The sequence below is a fragment of the Triticum urartu genome, chromosome 2A (assembly GCF_056163025.1).
Source record: "Triticum urartu cultivar PI428250 chromosome 2A, HENAU_Tu73, whole genome shotgun sequence".
NCBI classification, from domain to species: Eukaryota; Viridiplantae; Streptophyta; class Magnoliopsida; order Poales; family Poaceae; genus Triticum; species Triticum urartu.
The window spans coordinates 711,856,487-711,876,557 of record NC_141874.1 but is presented as its reverse complement, the minus strand read 5'-3'; the positions used below and the strand labels follow the sequence as shown (position 1 = coordinate 711,876,557).

General features: G+C 43.9%; 2 protein-coding genes across 2 annotated transcripts; both read right to left on the bottom strand.

The window, feature by feature from the left end:
- Window positions 1–4,237: 4,237 nt before the first annotated feature.
- LOC125538062 (uncharacterized) lies at window positions 4,238–8,809 on the bottom strand. The gene is made up of 5 exons (XM_048701366.2): window positions 7,696–8,809; window positions 7,275–7,501; window positions 5,645–7,187; window positions 5,208–5,440; window positions 4,238–5,124 (listed from the first exon to the last, which is right to left on the bottom strand). The coding sequence occupies exons 1-5, from the start codon at window positions 8,720–8,722 to the stop codon at window positions 4,462–4,464; spliced, it is 3,693 nt and encodes a 1,230-aa protein (XP_048557323.2). The 5' UTR covers window positions 8,723–8,809; the 3' UTR covers window positions 4,238–4,461.
- A 1,084-nt stretch (window positions 8,810–9,893) lies between these two features.
- On the bottom strand, window positions 9,894–19,629 carry LOC125534250 (uncharacterized; the record flags this gene model as incomplete). Its single annotated transcript, XM_048697517.2, has 3 exons — window positions 9,894–10,598; window positions 10,681–10,720; window positions 19,490–19,629. Coding segments are annotated over 3 exons (885 nt in total), but the record flags the coding sequence as incomplete, so codon positions are not given.
- Between the last annotated feature and the right edge of the window lie 442 nt (window positions 19,630–20,071).

Sequence of the window (20,071 nt, the reverse complement as noted above, 5' to 3'; positions counted from 1 at the left end):
CGACACGTGGCGAATGGCTGAGAGCGCGTCAAGTGGCGCTGATCGTTGCGAGGCTCTCGAAGGAGCGCTCGTTAACTAGTTGCTCTCCCTTTCCGCGGCGGCGAGATCGAGCGCTCCACCTCCCTCCACCTCCATGCTCAGTCCCTCTAGCGGGGGTGATGGCGACGGAGGTCATCACCTTCTGGATCTCTCTCCCCTGCCTTTAAGTTCCTCACCTCCGACGAAGACGCGGCCGGGAGGTCATCCTCCTCTTTCACCAAGGTATGCCCTCCTCCTCCTCTTCTACCCGAGTGGTTTTCTTCTCCATGGTGATGCCTTCACTGCCACACGAGGACACGAGACCCAAAAACCTCCTCTTTGGTCTACTTCTTTTGTTTGCAGCGCCCCCGAGCCCCTAGCGTGATTGGTTTGTTCTCATGGCCCCAACAAATTATTATGGAAGAAAAATTCTTGTTCCTTGCCACTAGATGATTGGTGTTTTTCTTTCTGCCATCGTAATGACAATTGGGAGCAGCAAGATTAGATAATTATATTTAGACATACTAGTACATAGATTGACATAACTTGGAAGAATTAGTGATGGGTAATCGCTGCTAACTTGCGTTCTGGCGGATTGCCAAAGTGGAAGTGGTAATTACTATGTCGTTCAGGACATGAAAAATTTAGCGTTGAATGCCAGCTTTGTGTAGGTCTAGTTCAGTGAGCTTCCTATTGGTTTGTTTTTCTCTCCCTGCATAGCTAGCTAGCTTACTGTTAACATGTCATCTGCTGGATATTATATTTTTCCATGGCACGATTAAAAATATAGAACTATCTATGATTACCTGGCACATATGTAGCTTATGTAGTTTCTTGTGCACTCTGTACTACCAGCATTTGATAGGTTGTACTTGGTGTGAAATTCATTGATGTTGATTTACACACACAAGTTTCATATGCATTGGTTAATAGTAGTTCTTCCCTAGTGCAGAGAGAACTAAAATGTAATGTAAGTCATGGTACTGCGTTTATTCTGTTCCTGAGAAGTATTTTATTGTGTGTCAAATGCAGGTGCTCTGACACTAGAAGTTTGCCTTATCCAAAAACGCCGTGTTCAGTTGTTGGGTGCCTTTTGGTTCGTCGATCATGGAGAAGATTTCACCCGGAGCAAGAAAGGTATGTGAGCCATTCCCTTGACACGAAACTGCTGTAGACATCGTATTCATCAAATCTGATTCAATGCCGCCAAGCAAGTACCAACCTGAAATAAATTGCTTGATGCATATAGCAACTTGCCTACTGCTGATCATTATGTCTCATTGTTCATTGATAGTTGCTCATATAGTGCTCTTCTTTGTTAAAATTGATTATCAGTTGCAGCGCTCTGACATTAGCAAGTGTTTTGCTTGATTTTAGTCTATGACAAAATGTTGCTCTTAATTTTGTAGAATACCACTATGTTTGTATTTACTCTATTCCTAGGCTCCTACCTACTGGTATTGTTATTGCTTAGCAATATGTTCTGTAATATGTGGTAGCTAGTGCATATTCATGCGCTTCTTGAATGTATTGTGTGTTCTAAAATTGTTTAGCAAAAATACTATATGCATCTTTTGTGCCATAAACTGATAAGTATTCATTCGTGTGTCGAATGCAGGTGCTCTAACATTAGAAGTGTTTTGCTTTACCCGAAGACGTTGTGTTCAATTGCTTGGTGCCTTTCGATTCGTCGGTCATTGAGAATATTTCACTTAGAGGAAGAAAGGTGTATGACGCAATCATCCCTTAGACACCGTCATTGAGGAAGCTTAATTTCTGCAAAACTACTACTCTTAACTATGTGTTTGTTCTGTTACTGTTATGCAGACTGTTCTTAATTTTGTTTATACACAATGAAATCTATTCAGAATACTCTTTATAACAAAACTACTACTCTTAACTATGTGTTTGTTCCGTTACTGTCATGCAGACTGTTCTTAATTCTGTTTATACACAATGCAATCTATGCAGAATGCTCTTTCTAATAAAACTACTACTCTTAACTATATTTCTCTGCCTAGTATTGACAGTGGTCTTATTTCAGTATATAAGATTTTTTTTGAAAAACTACTACAGAACTTGGTTCCACAACCATGTGTCCACGGTGATGGGTTGGATGAGACTTATCATGTAATCGAGTTAGTTTTGTTACGGTTTGATCCCTAGTATCCACTATGTTCTGAGATTGATGTTGCTATGACTTTGCTATGTTTAATGCTTGTCACTAGGGCCCGAGTGCCATGATTTCAGATTTGAACCTATTATGTTTTCATGAATATATGTGAGTTCTTGATCCTATCTTGCAAGTTATAGTCACCTACTACGTGTTATGATCCGGCAACCCCGGAGTGACAATAGTCGGGACACTTCCCGGTGATGACCGTAGTTTGAGGAGTTCATGTATTCATTAAATGCTAATGCTTTGGTCCGGTTCTCTATTAAAAGGAGGACTTAATATTCCTTAGTTTCCATTAGGACCCCGCTACCACGAGAGGGTAGGACAAAAGATGTCATGCAAGTTCTTTTTCATAAACGCGTATGACTATATTCAGAATACATGCCTACATTATATTGATGAATTAGAGCTAGTTCTGTGTCACCCTAGGTTATAACTATTGCATGATGAATGACATCCGACATAATTATCCATCACTGATCCATTGCCTACGAGCTTTTCACATATTGATCTTTGCTTAGTTATTTTTCCGTTGCCACTGTTACAATTGCTACGAAACTGCTACTGTTACTTTTGCTGCCGTTACCGTTACTTTCATACTACTTTGCTGCAGATATTAAGTCTTTCAGGTGTGGTTGAATTGACAACTCAGCTGCTAATACTTGAGAATATTCTTTGGCTCCCCTTGTGTCGAATCAATAAATTTGGGTTGAATACTCTACCCTCGAAAAGTGTTGCGATCCACTATACTTGTGGGTTATCGTCACTGCATGATTCCATTGGAATGGTTAGTTTTGTTAGAAACAAGGTGCCATCTTCTATTCAATTTTTTCTGCTTGTTCTTTTTTTTGGTGGTCATCAGCTACAGTCCTAGTTGGTTTTTGCCTGGGCATCTAAACAAAGTGCCATGTATTGGTTTGTGAACTGGTTCTTAGGCTGCCTTCCCTCTTTTTTTTAGATAATAAGACTTCACTTTTCATAAATCTATGTTTGTTTTATCCTTACTTTTCCAATTATACAATTCTCTTCCCAGTAATTATTACTGAAATTTATGCCACAGTAATCGCAAATAGTAGTTTGTTTTGTGTTTTTATTCTTTTTATCAACAATTCATGTTGCTCATTACTAGAAATCCAAGCTCTAGTCATACAGTTGTCAATTGGATACATGATTCTAACTTTCTTACTTTTTTCATAGTTCAGGCAACATCAAGCTGTGTTACCTGATGTTGAAGCCGAGTGGGGAGAAGATCGCCTTGCTTTATCACCTTGCAGCTCATCTTATTTAAAAGTGTCTTTGCCTCGGACATCACAACTCCTTGGACATCACAACTTGATAATTTAGAACTGTTTGTAGTGACCAAACTTGAGCAATGATGTATCAATGCCGGCTGTAATTATTGCTTTCGTGTCGGCACACGAAAACAATTTTGGTCCACAATTGATCGCCGTGAAATGTGAACCGATCAATATTAAACCTTTTTGAAGTGATGGATTTCAGTTCTAATATTTTTCAAACTTCTACTTTAGATGGATTCTGAATTCTCTTGTGTTTGTATTTTATAGAATTCTTTCAGAATTATTTGTGGAATATTTACCTATGACCTGTGTCTATTTCATGTAAATTCTTTGTTATATTTGCATTAGCATGTGTGGGGGTTCTCCTTCCCTGCCGTTACCATTTGGGCAACAGGGACAGTGGGGTTATCTTCCCCATGGTGAGAGGGATCGGGGATGCACAAGGAAAATCCACGCTGGGGGATTGGTGGCCAGGGCTGTATTCACCTGGGAACGATAATCCCCCATGGAAGTGTGGAGAAAATCACACCCGTGCTTATTTTTACCCTGGAATTTCTCTCCCGAGCAACCAAACATAGCCTAATAGGAAAAGTGGTCATTGCCCACAACGGGGTAAGAATGACTTCCCATCTGGCTCGACGAGCATGCACAAAGTGTACCGCAATTTCACCGCCAAAAACAATAAGCAGCTCCACCAATAAGCTAGAAATAAGATCTACGTATATCTCCACCAATAAGCTAGAAATGACAAAGTTGGCTTACCAAGCACAACAACATAAATATGCATAACAGGAAGATGAAATATAGACCTTTCTTATACTACATCATAATAGTACAGGAACAATTAGCATAGACACAAGACCAAAGTTATCAGAGAAGAATGCCTTGTATCATAGTGGTAGGAACAATTAGCACACACAATAAGCTAGAAGTAGCAGACAACTTCACCAGGCAACAGTTCACATGATATCAACAAGCGTCAGCAAGCTTCATGATGGGCATACGTGGAATTGATTCCCATGCGTAAGGGTGTACAGATCCATTCACCGAGATATCATGCTGGCTTTCAATGAGTAAGGACCAAGCAACAGTTATCTGCACTTCACAATCACCAAGCTTACAACTTTTTCGACTTACGTTGCTGAATTTGGTTGGAAAGACGACACTTTGACTGATTCCTCCAGCCTGCATGAGAATTTCCAGGCTCCCTCTTGATTTTACAGATACAACCTGTCTCGACAGATCTAGATAACCCTCTTTACTCATAGGCATTTTTCCAGCTTGTGAATCAAGCAGCAAAACATGCCCAGAGCCACTGCCTTCAGTTTTGTCCCCAGGTAGCGTGGAGCAAATGACTTTGATGCCGTTGTCACAAGGCAATGAGCCCTTAACAACACGGACACCGAGGATAATGGCTTGGTGTGATTGTTCAAGATGATCATAGCATAAATCAATGTCACAAAGGCCACGGAGGAGACACGTAGAAACACCGTCATAATCATCGAAGGCTTTACTGATCAATGTGGTATCTTTAGATTCCACTGTGCCCTTTAACTTCAGATGAACTTCAATTGTAACAGTGTCCTTGGACATAATTGCACGAGACGGGCCAGTCAAGTGCAAGAAAGGATACTGCAAGCATCATTATTCACCATTAGCATGTAAACAAAGATGCAAACAATAAGAGAAAGAACAGGAAAAATACCCATGCATACCTCTGTCGTGAGGATTTGGCAGTCATCCCTAGTGCGAAGGAAGAGAAGGTTGCGACGATAGTCCACAACATCTCGGGCAGCGACTACACCGTATACCTTCAGTGGCCACTCAAGGGTGAAGCCTTCTCTTTCTGCAACTTTAATAGAGTAGACCTGCATGGTCCTCCCGAGTTCAGCACCCACTTCGGTGTGGCCTGGTATGATTTGGGTAAAGTACATAGGGCTCAATAATGCTGCATGCAACCAAGTTAAGTATGTGTTAGAAATCTAACGTGAACTACCTAAAGATTGCTTTTGCTGTCCATTATGAATAAAGAAGAATCAATGATTAAAGTAAATCACTATGCTAACAGAATGAATTAGCTTGCTTGAGACATGCAGTAAATGGAAGAAGAAAAGGAACTAACAAAAACCATATCACTAGCACATTTACTCACTTGGGTCTTCGAAGCTGCCAAAGTTGCTGCGCCTACATTCCCAATCTCTACGGTAAGCATTGAAATAATACTCCTCAGCTACCTTCGTCGCCTCATACACATCCTCAACTTCCACATCCTTATCCCTGTCCAGGTTTAACTTTATCAATTCCAATCCCTCTCTGAAATCTGGCACCCATTGACCAAGCCGGTCAAAAACTGCAGAGATAAACTTCAATGTGGAGCAATAGTGTGCGAAGGGCTCCCGAATAAGCATGCATATCGCTAGAAATTTTGGTTCTGTTGAGACTAGCTGGCACATGTTGTCCCACAGATCATCAAACTGCCGGGAGAGCAGAGCTAATTTGAAGCTGACCCTCGGCACCACCTCAGCCCTAACAGTCTCTGCCTCTGCCTCCTCAATCTTGTTTCTGACAGATTCAGCTATGGGGATTGAGTTATTGACCGGCAGCTCATTGAACTGCTTGGAGACTGATTTGCCACCGTCACCAATCTTGCTCTGTGTCTGTACCATTATGCCTTCATTGCCAATGCTCGCCAATTTAAACTCGCCACTGCTTCCCTTCGACGACTTCCCTCCAGTATCCATCTCAATGCCATCGCCAATTTTGCTCTGGGTATCTGTCAATTTCCCTTTATTGCTGATCCAACAGGCATTCTGCATCGCGCGGATCCTCTTCTGGGTCTCATAATTGAAAAGACCAAAGATCTTATTCGACAGCTCATACATATCCAATTTCAACACCTGAAGATTCTTGTATTCCGCAGAGCCGTAATATCCAATCTCCACCATCTTCTTCTCCTGGGCCTGGATCCAGCAGATACTCTTCTGCATGAAGATTGCAGCCTGGCAGAGCTCCTCGCTTAAAATGGGCTCGCCACTTCTTCCCTTCAAATTCCCTGTGGTCGCCATCCCACTGTCATCTGACTGTAGCATCTTTGAGTGAACGAGGGACCAAGCAACAGTAATCTCAACCTTAGAGCCATCAGCAAGGGAGCATTCACATTCACTTGTGTTGTATTTTTCAGATTCAAGGACGAATTTAGCAGCAATCTCAGTCTGTGAATCGTCCATTATGAGGACCTGCAGCTTTCCATTTAATTCCACAGAAACTACATTCCTTGCCAGATCAAGGTAGCCATTTTCAGTCATAGGCATTCTTCCACATTTTGAATCAAGCAGCCAAACTTGCCTACATGATGCTTGCTCAGCGATATCTTCACTACCCTCCTGAGGCAATGAATAGCAAACAACTCCACCACCATGTAGAAAAGGCAACGATTCCTGTTTTGGTGTAACAGCCACACTCAAGATAGTGGCCTGGACCGACTGTTTAAGTTGCTCACAGCACAACTCCACTTTGCAAAAGTCATTTTTGGCAAGATAGGTACCGGAATTGTCAGCATTGTAAAAGCCAAATGTACTGATCAATGGTGTATCTTCCGATTTTTTTGTGCCCTTTACTATTAATTGGATTTCAATGTAAATAGTATCCATCGAGACAATTGCACGAACCGGGCCCGTCAAGTGCAAGAAAGAATCCTGCAGGCATCATCATTTGCCATTGACTGTTCAACAAGGATGCAGGCAACAAGCAAAAGATCAAGAACACAAAAATACCATACATACATTTTCTTCAAGGATTTGGCAGTGCTCTCTTGAACAGAGGAATAGAGGGTTGCGACGACGGTCCACGGCATCACGGACTGCAACCACTCCATACACCGGCAGTGGCAAAAAATCGGGTTTTACTAGTGATACTTTGATGGAGTAGATTTGTAAGGTACTCCCAGCGACAGCTTCAGTTGGAATGTGGCCTGGTGTGCAATGCGTAAATTGCATGGGGCTCAATAACGCTGCATGCAAGTTAAGTACGAGTTAGAGATCTAACATGAAGTAACTAGTCTATTCAAGAAGAATATATCCGAATCAATCTGGTTACATAATAAAGTGGACTAAATTCCAATTTGGAAGGAATCAGCTTCCTTGAGACATGCAGTATGTCAAATAACTACCATCGGGTAACTAGCATGCATGCATGTTTACTCACTCTGGTTTTCGAAGCTGTGGCCATCCTTGCCCCATATGCGTTCCCAGTACAGACAGTATGCAGCGAATTTCTTCTCCTCCATCTCCATGGAGTGTTCTTGGCCTTCCCTGGGGCTGTCGTTCTCCAACTCCTTCATTGCTGACAAGAAAGATTCTGATTTCAACTTGATAATTGTTGATTTCACTTTGAAGTCGAAGGCTGGGTCCATTTGCTGGAGCATGCTAATACGTTCAGAGATCAATTGCAATTTGGAGATACGAGATAGATATGGCTCAGAAATAAACTTCTTCATGGTGCTCCTTATATCTTTGTTTTCTGGGGAGAACGATCTCAAAATGTTACACATCTCATGCCTCAGCTCATCGATCTGCTCGGAAAACAACGACAGTCTGAAGCCGAACCTAAGCACTGCCATTGCCTCCTCCCTGATGGTTTTTTCTTCAAATACCTTAAGAATGTCAGCACCCACCACTTCTTCAAATTTCAACAGGATTTGGACTGTCAATTCTTGCACAGTTTCCCATCGGAGTTGACTGTCTGCCTGGCCAACGATCCACTCATTGGCCTCATTTGCAAACAGATCAAACAGCTCCTCGATTTCTGTGTCTCCGCCTATCTCTCCACCGGTGAGGATTCCGGCACGGTAGAGCAGATTCTTGAGCTCTAGGGATCCGGCACTCCTGCTTCTCTCCGACGACTTCCCTCCGGCTTCCATCTCTCCGCCGTCGCCAATCTTGCTCTGGGTCTCCATCGATTCCCCTTCATTGCCGATCCAACCGGCGCTCTGCATCGCGCCCATCCTGTGCCACAATTGAAAGATCCTGTCCGTCAAGACGGCCATATCCACTCTGAAATCCGGAAGATTATCATAGCCAGAGTCGCTATGTGCAATCTCCTCGATCCTGGCCTCCTGGTCCTGGGCCTCGATCCATCGGATGCTCTCCCGCATGCAGATTCCAGCCTGATAGAGCTCCTCGGTAAACATGGACTCGCCACTCCTTCCCATCGAACTCCCTGCGGTGTCCATCTCACCTCCTCACCACTGTGCGCCGCCGCCGCTCTCGTTTTTTTGTTCGGGGGAAAGCAAAGATCCCCCAGCATAGGGTTTTCAAGATACGGTGCAGACGGGCGTGCGCCCAGATATTTTCTCTCAGGCGTAGCCAGGCCCAGTAGATCGAGACGGACCTTCCCGGCAGCCCAGCCCAGTATCACTGTCGTCATTTCAAAATAAGATCACGAATTCACCTAAAAGAATAAGATCACGAATTTGGAAAATGTTAGCAAATTCAATAACGAACATTTCTAAAATGCTGTAAAAAATGGAGGAAAAAATTAAATCCCGATTTTTTTTATAAAAATGAATATTTCTTGAAAAAAATGAACATTTATTTACGATAGCGAAAATTGGTTGAAATTTTGATTAATTTACGAAATGCAAACAAAATCTGAAAACATGATTTTTTTTGGAAAAAATGAACAAATTTTAAATCCCAAACATTTTGCAAAACCGAATAATTTTTGACATTTTGAATTTCTTTAATGATTTTGACAAACTTTGAGTAAAAAACAAGGAAAATGAATAAATTAAAAAGTGAAAGAAAAATACAAAACAGAAAAAATGTAAACCAAAACCAAAAATAGAAGACCGAAAAACCACTAGGAACCTTTTGAAAAGTTCCCAAAACCGGCTTGGGACCATCTAGGGAACCCAGAAAATGTTAATATGTAAAAGTAGTCCGACAAATATATAAAAGGTCTCATACCATTCAAGATATGTTACGTGTATTTTAAATATGTTTAACATTCATTTGAAGAAATGTTCAGACATGAAAAAACTGTCATCACGTGTTAGAAAAATGTTCTTGACATTTTACAATAATATTGTCCAATGTACTAAAATCATGTAGTTTACAAACAAAAATTGCGTGTGGGTGTTTTTCATGGTCCCTATTCTTCCTGTCAAACTCGAATCGCATCCAGGATTATACTGCTTGTACTATCAGCTTGCACGGTGATCATCTCTGCTTTGCCAAAAAATACATTCAGAAACTGAACCAGCATTTTTTTTTCTTTTTTTTGAGGGAGAAACTGAACCAGCATCTGACGCTGCCTTGTGTTGCCCATATATACCTTTTCGGATTACTATTACACTAAGAAGTACAACTAGCTAGAATGCCATCTTCACTAAGTGAACCTCTTCAACAAGCGTCAACAAGCTTCATGATCGGCCTACGTGGAATTGATTCCCATGCGTAAGGGTGTATAGCTCCCATCACCGAGATTTCATACTGCTTTTCAACGAGCAAGGACCAAGCAACGGTTATCTCCACTTCACAACTACCAAGCTCGCAACTTTCTCGACTTATGTCGCTGAATTTGGTTGGGAAGACGACACTTCCACTGATTTCTCCAGCCTTCATGAGAATTTCAAGCCTTCCTCTTGATTTTACAGATACAACTTGCCTCAACAGATCTAGATAACCCCCTTCACCCACACGCATATCTCCAGCTTGTGAATCAAGCAGCAAAATACACCCAGCTGGGCGCTTACCACCGCCTTCGGTTTTGTCCTCAGGTAGTGCGGAGCAAACTATCTTGATGCCATTGCCACAAGGCAATGAGCCCCGTACAACACGGACACCGAGGATAGTGGCTTGGTGTGAATATTCAAGCTGCTCACAGCATAACTCTATTTCACAAAGGCCCTTAAGGACACGGGTGGAAATAATATCACCACTATCAAGATCTTTTTCATCATAAAAAAAGGCTTTACTGATCAATGTTCTATCTTTAGACTCCACCGTGCCCTTAAGTTTTAGGTGGACTTCAATCGTAACTGTGGGTTCCATTATGCCCCCAGACATAATTGCACGAGAAGGGCCAGTCAAGTGCAAAAAAGGATCCTGCAAGCATCATTGTTCACCATTAACTTGCCAACAAAGATGCGAACAATAAGAAAAATAACAGGAAAATATCCATGCATACCTGTTTTGTCAGGATTTGGCAGTCATCCCTAGTGCGATAGTGTTGGGGAACGTTGCAGAAAACAAAAATTTTCCTACGGTTTCACCAAGATCCATCTATGAGTTCATCTAGCAACGAGTGATCGGATGCGTCTACATACCTTTGTAGATTGCGAGCAAAAGCGTTCAAAGAACGGGGATGATGTAGTCGAACACGATGTGATCCAAATCACCGGAGATCCTAGCACCGAACGGACGGCACCTCCGCGTTCAACACACTTACGGTCAGCGTAACGTCTCCTTCTTCTTGATCCAGCAAGGGGAAAGGAGAGGTTGAGGAAGATGGCTCCAGCAGCAGCACGACGGCGTGGTGGTGATGGAGCTGCAGTACTCCGTCAGGGCTTCGCCAAGCACTATGGAGGAGGAGGAGGTGTTGGTGAGGGAGAAGGAGGCAACCAAAGGCGTGTCTCAAGAGCCCTCCTTCCCCCACTATATATAGGAGGGCCTAGGGGGGGACGCCGGCCTAGGAGATCCAATCTCCTAGGGGGCGGCGGCCAAGGGGAGGTTTCCCTCCCCCCAAGGCACCTAGGGGTGCCTTCCACTAGTGGGACTCCTCCCCTATGGAAACCCTAGGCGCATGGGCCTATTGGGGCTGGTGCCCTTGGCCCATGTAGGCCAAGGCGCACCCCCTACAGCCCATGTGGCCCCCGGGGCAGGTGGCCCCACCCGGTGGGCCCCCCGAGACCCTTCCGGTGGTCCCGGTACAATACCGGTGACCCCGAAACTTGTCCCGATGGCCGAAACAGCACTTCCTATATATAATTCTTTACCCCCAGACCATTCCGGAACTCCTCGTGACGTCCGGGATCTCATCCGGGACTTCGAACAACATTCGGGTTACTGCATATACATATCCCTACAACCCTAGCGTCACCTAACCTTAAGTGTGTAGACCCTACGGGTTCGGGAGACAGGCAGACATGACCGAGACGACTCTCCGGTCAATAACCAACAGCGGGATCTGGATACCCATGTTGGCTCCCACATGCTCCACGATGATCTCATCGGATGAACCACGATGTCGAGGATTCAATCATCCCCGTATACAATTCCCTTTGTCAATCGGTATGTTACTTGCCCGAGATTCGATCGTCGGTATCCCAATACCTCGTTCAATCTCGTTACCGGCAAGTCACTTTACTCGTACCGCAATGCATGATCCCATGACCAGACACTTGGTCACTTTGAGCTCATTTTGATGATGCATTACCGAGTGGGCCCAGTGATACCTCTCCATCATACGGAGTGACAAATCCTAGTCTCGATCCGTGTCAACCCAACACACTTTCGGAGATACCTGTAGTGCACCTTTATAGTCACCCAGTTATGTTGTGACGTTTGGTACACCCAAAGCACTCCTACGGTATCCGGGAGTTACACGATCTCATGGTCAAAGGAAAAGATACTTGACATTGGAAAAGCTCTAGCAAACGAACTACACGATCTTGTGCTATGCTTAGGATTGGGTCTTGTCCATCACATCATTCTCCTAATGATGTGATCCCATTATCAATGACATCCCATTTCCATAGCCAGGAAACCATGACTATCTGTTGATCAACGAGCTAGTCAACGAGAGGCTTACTAGGGACATATTATTGTCTATGTATTCACATGTGTATTACGATTTCCGGATAATACAGTTATAGCATGAATAAAGACAATTATCATGAACAAAGAAATATAATAATAATACTTTTATTATTGCCTCTAGGGCATATTTCCAATAGTCTCCCACTTGCACTAGAGTCAATAATCTAGTTATATTGTGATGAATCGAACACCCATGGAATTCTAGTGTTGATCATGTTTTGCCCTAGGGAGAGGTTTAGTCAACGGATCTGCTACATTCAGGTCCGTATGTACTTTACAAATATCTTTGTCTCCATCTTGAACATTTTCACGAATGGAGTTGAAGCGACGCTTGATGTGCCTTGTCTTCTTGTGAAACCTGGGCTCCTTGGCAAGTGCAATGGCTCCAGTGTTATCACAGAAGAGTTTGATTGGCCCCGACGCATTGGGTATGACTCCTAGGTCGGTGATGAACTCCTTCACCCATATTGCTTCATATGCTGCCTCCGAGGCTGCCATGTACTCCGCTTCACATGTAGATCCCGCCACGACGCTCTGCTTGCAGCTGCACCAGCTCACTGCTCCACCATTCAACATATACACGTATCCGGTTTGTGACTTAGAGTCATCCAGATCTGTGTCAAAGCTAGCGTCGACGTAACCCTTTACGACGAGCTCTTCGTCACCTCCATAAACGAGAAACATGTCCTTTGTCCTTTTCAGGTACTTCAAGATATTCTTGACCGCTGTCCAGTGTTCCTTGCCGGGATTACTTTGGTACCTTCCTACCAAACTTACGGCAAGGTTTACATCAGGTCTGGTACACAGCATGGCATACATAATAGATCCTATGGCTGAAGCATAGGGGATGACACTCATCTCTTCTTTATCTTTTGCCGTGGTCGGGCATTGAGCCGAGCTCAATCTCACACCTTGCAAAACAGGCAAGAACCCTTTCTTGGACTGATCCATTTTGAACTTCTTCAAAATCTTATCAAGGTATGTGCTTTGTGAAAGACCTATGAGGCGTCTCGATCTATCCCTATAGATCTTGATGCCTAATATATAAGCAGCTTCTCCAAGGTCCTTCATTGAAAAACTCTTATTCAAGTAGGCCTTGATGCTGTCCAAGAGTTCTATATCATTTCCCATCAAAAGTATGTCATCTACATATAATATGAGAAATGCTACAGAGCTCCCACTCACTTTCTTGTAAACGCAGGCTTCTCCATAAGTCTGCGTAAACCCAAACGCTTTGATCATCTCATCAAAGCGAATGTTCCAACTCCGAGATGCCTGCACCAGCCCATAAATCGAGCGTTGGAGCTTGCACACCTTGTTAGCATTCTTAGGATCGACAAAACCTTCCGGCTGCATCATATACAATTCTTCCTTAAGGAAACCATTAAGGAATGCCGTTTTGACGTCCATTTGCCATATCTCATAATCGTAGAATGCGACAATTGCTAACATGATTCGGACGGACTTTAGCTTCGCTACTGGTGAGAAAGTCTCATCGTAGTCAACCCCTTGAACTTCTCGATAACCCTTAGCGACAAGTCGAGCTTTATAGATGGTCACATTACCATCCGCGTCTGTCTTCTTCTTAAAGATCCATTTATTTTCTATGGCTCGCTGATCATCGGGCAAGTTAGTCAAAGTCCATACTTCGTTTTCATACATGGATCCTATCTCGAATTTCATGGCTTCTAGCCATTTGTCGGAATCCGGGCCCGCCATCGCTTCTTCATAGTTCGAAGGTTCACCGTTGTCTAACAACATGATTTCCAAGACAGGGTTGCCGTACCACTCTGGTGCGGAACGTGTCCTTGTGGACCTTCGAATTTCAGTAGGAGCTTGATCAGAAGTATCTTGATCATCATCAATAACTTCCTCTCTAGTCGGTGCAGGCACCTCGGGAATATTTTCTTGAGTTGCGCCATTTTCCGGTTCAAGAGGTAATACTTCATCAAGTTCTACTTTCCTCCCACTTACTTCTTTCGAGAGAAACTCCTTCTCTAGAAAGAATCCATTCTTGGCAACAAAGATCTTGCCTTCGGATCTGAGGTAGAAGGTATACCCAACAGTTTCTTTAGGGTATCCTATGAAGACGCATTTTTCCGACTTGGGTTTGAGCTTTTCAGGTTAAAGTTTCTTGACATAAGCATCGCATCCCCAAACTTTTAGAAACGACAGCTTAGGTTTCTTCCCAAACCATAATTCATACGGTGTCGTCTCAACGGATTTCGACGGAGCCCTATTTAAAGTGAATGCGGCAGTCTCTAAAGCATAGCCCCCAAAAGATAGCGGTAAATCGGTAAGAGACATCATAGATCGCACCATATCTAATAGAGTGCGATTACGACGTTCGGACACACCATTACGCTGAGGTGTTCCAGGCGGCGTGAGTTGTGAAACGATTCCACATTTCCTTAAGTGTGTACCAAATTCGTGACTTAAGTATTCTCCCCCATGATCTGATCGCAGGAACTTTATCTTTCGGTCACGTTGATTCTCTACCTCATTCTGAAATTCCTTGAACTTTTCAAAGGTCTCAGACTTGTGTTTCATTAAGTAGACATACCCATATCTACTCAAGTCATCAGTGAGAGTGAGAACATAACGATATCCTCCGCGAGCCTCAACGCTCATTGGACCACACACATCAGTATGTATGATTTCCAACAAGTTGGTCGCTCGCTCCATTGTTCCAGAGAATGGAGTCTTGGTCATCTTGCCCATGAGGCATGGCTCGCATGTGTCAAACGATTCATAATCTAGAGACTCTAAAAGTCCATCAGCATGGAGCTTCTTCATGCGCTTGACACCAATGTGACCAAGGCGGCAGTGCCACAAATATGTGGGACTATCGTTATCAACTTTACATCTTTTGGTATTCACACTATGAATATGTGTAATATTACGTTCGAGATTCATTAAGAATAAACCATTGACCATCGGAGCATGACCATAAAACATATCTCTCATATAAATAGAACAACCATTATTCTCGGATTTAAATGAGTAGCCATCTCGTATTAAACGAGATCCTGATACAATGTTCATGCTCAAACTTGGCACTAAATAACAATTATTGAGGTTGATAACTAATCCCGTAGGTAAATGTAGAGGTAGCGTGCTGACGGCGATCACATTGACCTTGGAACCATTCCCGACACGCATCGTCACCTCGTCCTTCGCCAGTCTCCGTTTATTCCGCAGCTCCTGCCGTGAGTTACAAATATGAGCAACGGCACCGGTATCAAATACCCAGGAGTTACTACGAGTACTGGTAAGGTACACATCAATTACATGTATATCAAATATACCTTTGGTGTTGCCGGCCTTCTTGTCCGCTAAGTATTTGGGGCAATTCCGTTTCCAGTGACCCTTCCCTTTGCAATAAAAGCACTCCGTCTCAGGCTTGGGTCCATTCTTTGACTTCTTCCCGGCAGCTTGCTTGCCGGGCGCGGCAACTTCCTTGCCATCCTTCTTGAAGTTCTTTTTACCCTTGCCCTTCTTGAACTTAGTGGTTTTATTCACCATCAACACTTGATGTTCCTTCTTGACTTCTACCTCTGCTGATTTCAGCATAGCAAATACCTCAGGAATGGTCTTTTCCATCCCCTGCATATTGAAGTTCATCACAAAGCTCTTGTAGCTTGGTGGAAGTGACTGGAGGATTCTGTCAATGACCGCGTCATCCGGGAGATTAACTCCCAGCTGAGTCAAGCGGTTATGTAACCCAGACATAGTGAGTATGTGCTCACTGACAGAACTATTTTCCTCCATCTTACAGTTGAAGAATTTGTCGGAGACTTCATATCTCTCGATCCGGGCATGAGCTTGAAAAACCATTTTCAGCTCTTCGAACATCTCATATGCTCCATGTCTCTCAAAACGCTTTTGGAGCCCCGGCTCTAAGCTGTAAAGCATGCCGCACTGAACGAGGGAGTAGTCATCAGCACGTGTCTGCCAAGCGTTCATAACGTCTTGGTTCTGTGGGACGGGTGGATCACCTAGCGGTGCTTGTAGGACATAATCTTTCTTGGCAGCTATGAGGATGATCCTCAGGTTCCGGACCTAGTCCGTATAGTTGCTGCCATCGTCTTTCAGCTTGGTTTTCTCTAGGAACGCGTTGAAATTGAAGACAACGTTGGCCATTTGATCTACAAGACATATTGTAAAGATTTTAGACTAAGTTCATGATAATTAAGTTCATCTAATCAAATTATTAAAGAACTCCCACTCAGATTAGACATCCCTCTAGTCGTCTAAGTGTTACACAATCCGAGTCGACTAGGCCATGTCCGATCATCACGTGAGACGGACTAGTCATCGTCGGTGAACATCTTGATGTTGATCGTATCTTCCATACGACTCGTGTTCGACCTTTCGGTCTCTGTGTTCCGAGGCCATGTCTGTACATGCTAGGCTCGTCAAGTTAACCTTAAGTGTTTTGCATGTGTAAAACTGTCTTACACCCGTTGTATGTGAACGTAAGGATCTATCACACCCGATCATCACGTGGTGCTTCGAAACGACGAACTTTAGCAACGGTGCACAGTTAGGGGAGAACACTTCTTGAAATTGTTGTAAGGGATCATCTTATTTACTACCGTCATTCTAAGTAAACAAGATGCAAAACATGATAAACATCACATGCAATCAAATAATAAACGTGACATGATATGGCCAATATCACATAGCTCCTTTGATCTCCATCTTGGGGCTCCATGATCATCTTGTCACCGGCTTGACACCATGATCTCCATCATCATGATCTCCATCATCGTGTCTCCATGAAGTTGCTCGTGAACTATTACTTCTACTACTATGGCTAACGTGTTTAGCAATAAAGTAAAGTAATTTACATGGCGTTTCTCAATGACACGCAGGTCATACAAAAATAAAGACAACTCCTATGGCTCCTGCCGGTTGTCATACTCATCGACATGCAAGTCGTGATTCCTATTACAATAGCATGAACAACTCATACATCATATATAGATCATTCATCATTCATCACAACTTTGGCCATATCATATCACAAAGCACTTGCTGCAAAAACAAGTTAGACGTCCTCTAATTGTTGTTGCAAGTTTTACGTGGCTGAATTAGGGTTCTAGCAAGAATGTTTTCTTACCTACGTTAAAGCCACAACGTGATTTGTCAACTTCTATTTACCCTTCATAAGGACCCTTTTCATCGAATCCGCTCCAACTAAAGTAGGAGAGACAGACACCCGCCAGCCACCTTATGCAACTAGTGCATGTTAGTCGGTGGAACCGGTCTCACGTAAGCGTACGTGTAAGGTTGGTCCGGGCCGCTTCATCCTACAATACCGTTGAAGCAAGATAAGACTAGTAGCGGCAAGAAAGTTGACAACATCTACGCCCACAAAAAATTGTGTTCTACTCGCGCAAGAAGAACTACGCATAGACCTAGCTCATGATGCCATTGTTGGGGAACGTTGCAGAAAACAAAAACTTTCCTACGGTCTCACCAAGATCCATCTATGAGTTCATCTAGCAACGAGTGATCGGATGCGTCTACATACCTTTGTAGATTGCGAGCGGAAGCGTTCAAAGAACGGGGATGATGTAGTCGAACACGACGTGATCCAAATCACCGGAGATCCTAGCACCGAACGGAGGGCACCTCCGCGTTCAACACACGTACGGTCAGCGTAACGTCTCCTTCTTCTTGATCCAGCAAGGGGAAAGGAGAGGTTGAGGAAGATGGCTCCAGCAGCAGCACGACGGCGTGGTGGTGATGGAGCTGCAGTACTCCGTCAGGGCTTCGCCAAGCACTAGGGAGGAGGAGGAGGTGTTGGTGAGGGAGAAGGAGGCAACCAAAGGCGTGTCTCAAGAGCCCTCCTTCCCCCACTATATATAGGAGGGCCTAGGGGGGGGGGGCGCCGGCCTAGGAGATCCAATCTCCTAGGGGGCGGCAGCCAAGGGGAGGTTTCCCTCCCCCCCAAGGCACCTAGGGGTGCCTTCCACTAGTGGGACTCCTCCCCTATGGAAACCCTAGGCGCATGGGCCTATTGGGGCTGGTGCCCTTGGCCCATGTAGGCCAAGGCGCACCCCCTACAGCCCATGTGGCCCCCGGGTCAGGTGGCCCCACCCGGTGGGCCCCCCGGGACCCTTCCGGTGGTCCTGGTACAATACCGGTGACCCCGAAACTTGTCCCGATGGCCGAAACAGCACTTCCTATATATAATTCTTTACCTCTAGACCATTCCGGAACTCCTCGTGACGTCCGGGATCTCATCCGGGACTCCGAACAACATTCGGGTTACTGCATATACATATCCCTACAACCCTAGCGTCACCTAACCTTAAGTGTGTAGACCCTACGGGTTCGGGAGACAGGCAGACATGACCGAGACGACTCTCCGGTCAATAACCAACAACGGGATCTGGATACCCATGTTGGCTCCCACATGCTCCACGATGATCTCATCGGATGAACCACGATGTCGAGGATTCAATCATCCCCGTATACAATTCCCTTTGTCAATTGGTATGTTACTTGCCCGAGATTCGATCGTCGGTATCCCAATACCTCGTTCAATCTCGTTACCGGCAAGTCACTTTACTCGTACCGCAATGCATGATCCCATGACCAGACACTTGGTCACTTTGAGCTCATTTTGATGATGCATTATCGAGTGGGCCCAGTGATACCTCTCCGTCATACGGAGTGACAAATCCCAGTCTCGATCCGTGTCAACCCAACAGACACTTTCGGAGATACCTGTAGTGCACCTTTATAGTCACCCAGTTACGTTGTGACGTTTGGTACACCCAAAGCACTCCTACGGTATCCGGGAGTTACACGATCTCATGGTCAAAGGAAAAGATACTTGACATTGGAAAAGCTCTAGCAAACGAACTACACGATCTTGTGCTATGCTTAGGATTGGGTCTTGTCCATCACATCATTCTCCTAATGATGTGATCCCGTTATCAATGACATCCCATGTCCATAGCCAGGAAACCATGACTATCTGTTGATCAACGAGCTAGTCAACTAGAGGCTTACTAGGGACATATTATGGTCTATGTATTCACACGTGTATTACGATTTCCGGATAATACAGTTATAGCATGAATAAAGACAATTATCATGAACAAAGAAATATAATAATAATACTTTTATTATTGCCTCTAGGGCATATTTCCAACAGATAGAAGAGAAGATTGTGACGATAGTCCACAGAATCTCGGGCAGCAACTACACCATATACCTTCAGTGGCCACTCGAGGGTGAAGCCTTCTCTTTCTGCGACTTTAATGGAGTAAACTTGCATGGTCCTCCCGACTTCAGCACCCAGTGACGATGTGTGTTGGAAGTAGTTCCAAGATTGATATGATCATCAACGCACACTCCCTATACTTTCGGGATTAGTGTTGAACCTAAATAAGTATTATTTGGTGTTTGCGTTGAGCATGAATATGATTTGATCATGTTTATTGCAAACGGTTATTCATTTAAATTAGAGAATAATTGTTGTTATGTTTACATGAATAAAACCTTCTATGATCATACACCCAATGAAAATGGTTTGTTGGATCTCGATCGTAGTGATACACATATTCATAATATTAAAGCCAAAAGACGCAAAGCTAATAATGATAGTGCAACTTATTTGTGGCACTGCCATTTTAGGTCATATTGGTGTAAAGCGCATGAAGAAACTCCATACTAATGGACTTTTGGAATCACTTGATTATGAATCACTCGGTACTTGCGAACCATGCCTCATGGGCAAG

What these genes read in the sequence shown, in the direction of transcription:
- LOC125538062 (XM_048701366.2), bottom strand. Translation starts at nt 8,722, where the DNA reads ATGGACACCGCAGGGAGTTCGATGGGAAGGAGTGGCGAGTCCATGTTT. An exon ending in GCCAAATCCTTGAAGAAAAT is followed by an intron (nt 7,188 to 7,274) that starts GTATGTATGGTA and finishes TGATGCCTGCAG; the next exon opens with GATTCTTTCTTGCACTTGAC. An exon ending in GCCAAATCCTCACGACAGAG is followed by an intron (nt 5,125 to 5,207) that starts GTATGCATGGGT and finishes TGATGCTTGCAG; the next exon opens with TATCCTTTCTTGCACTTGAC.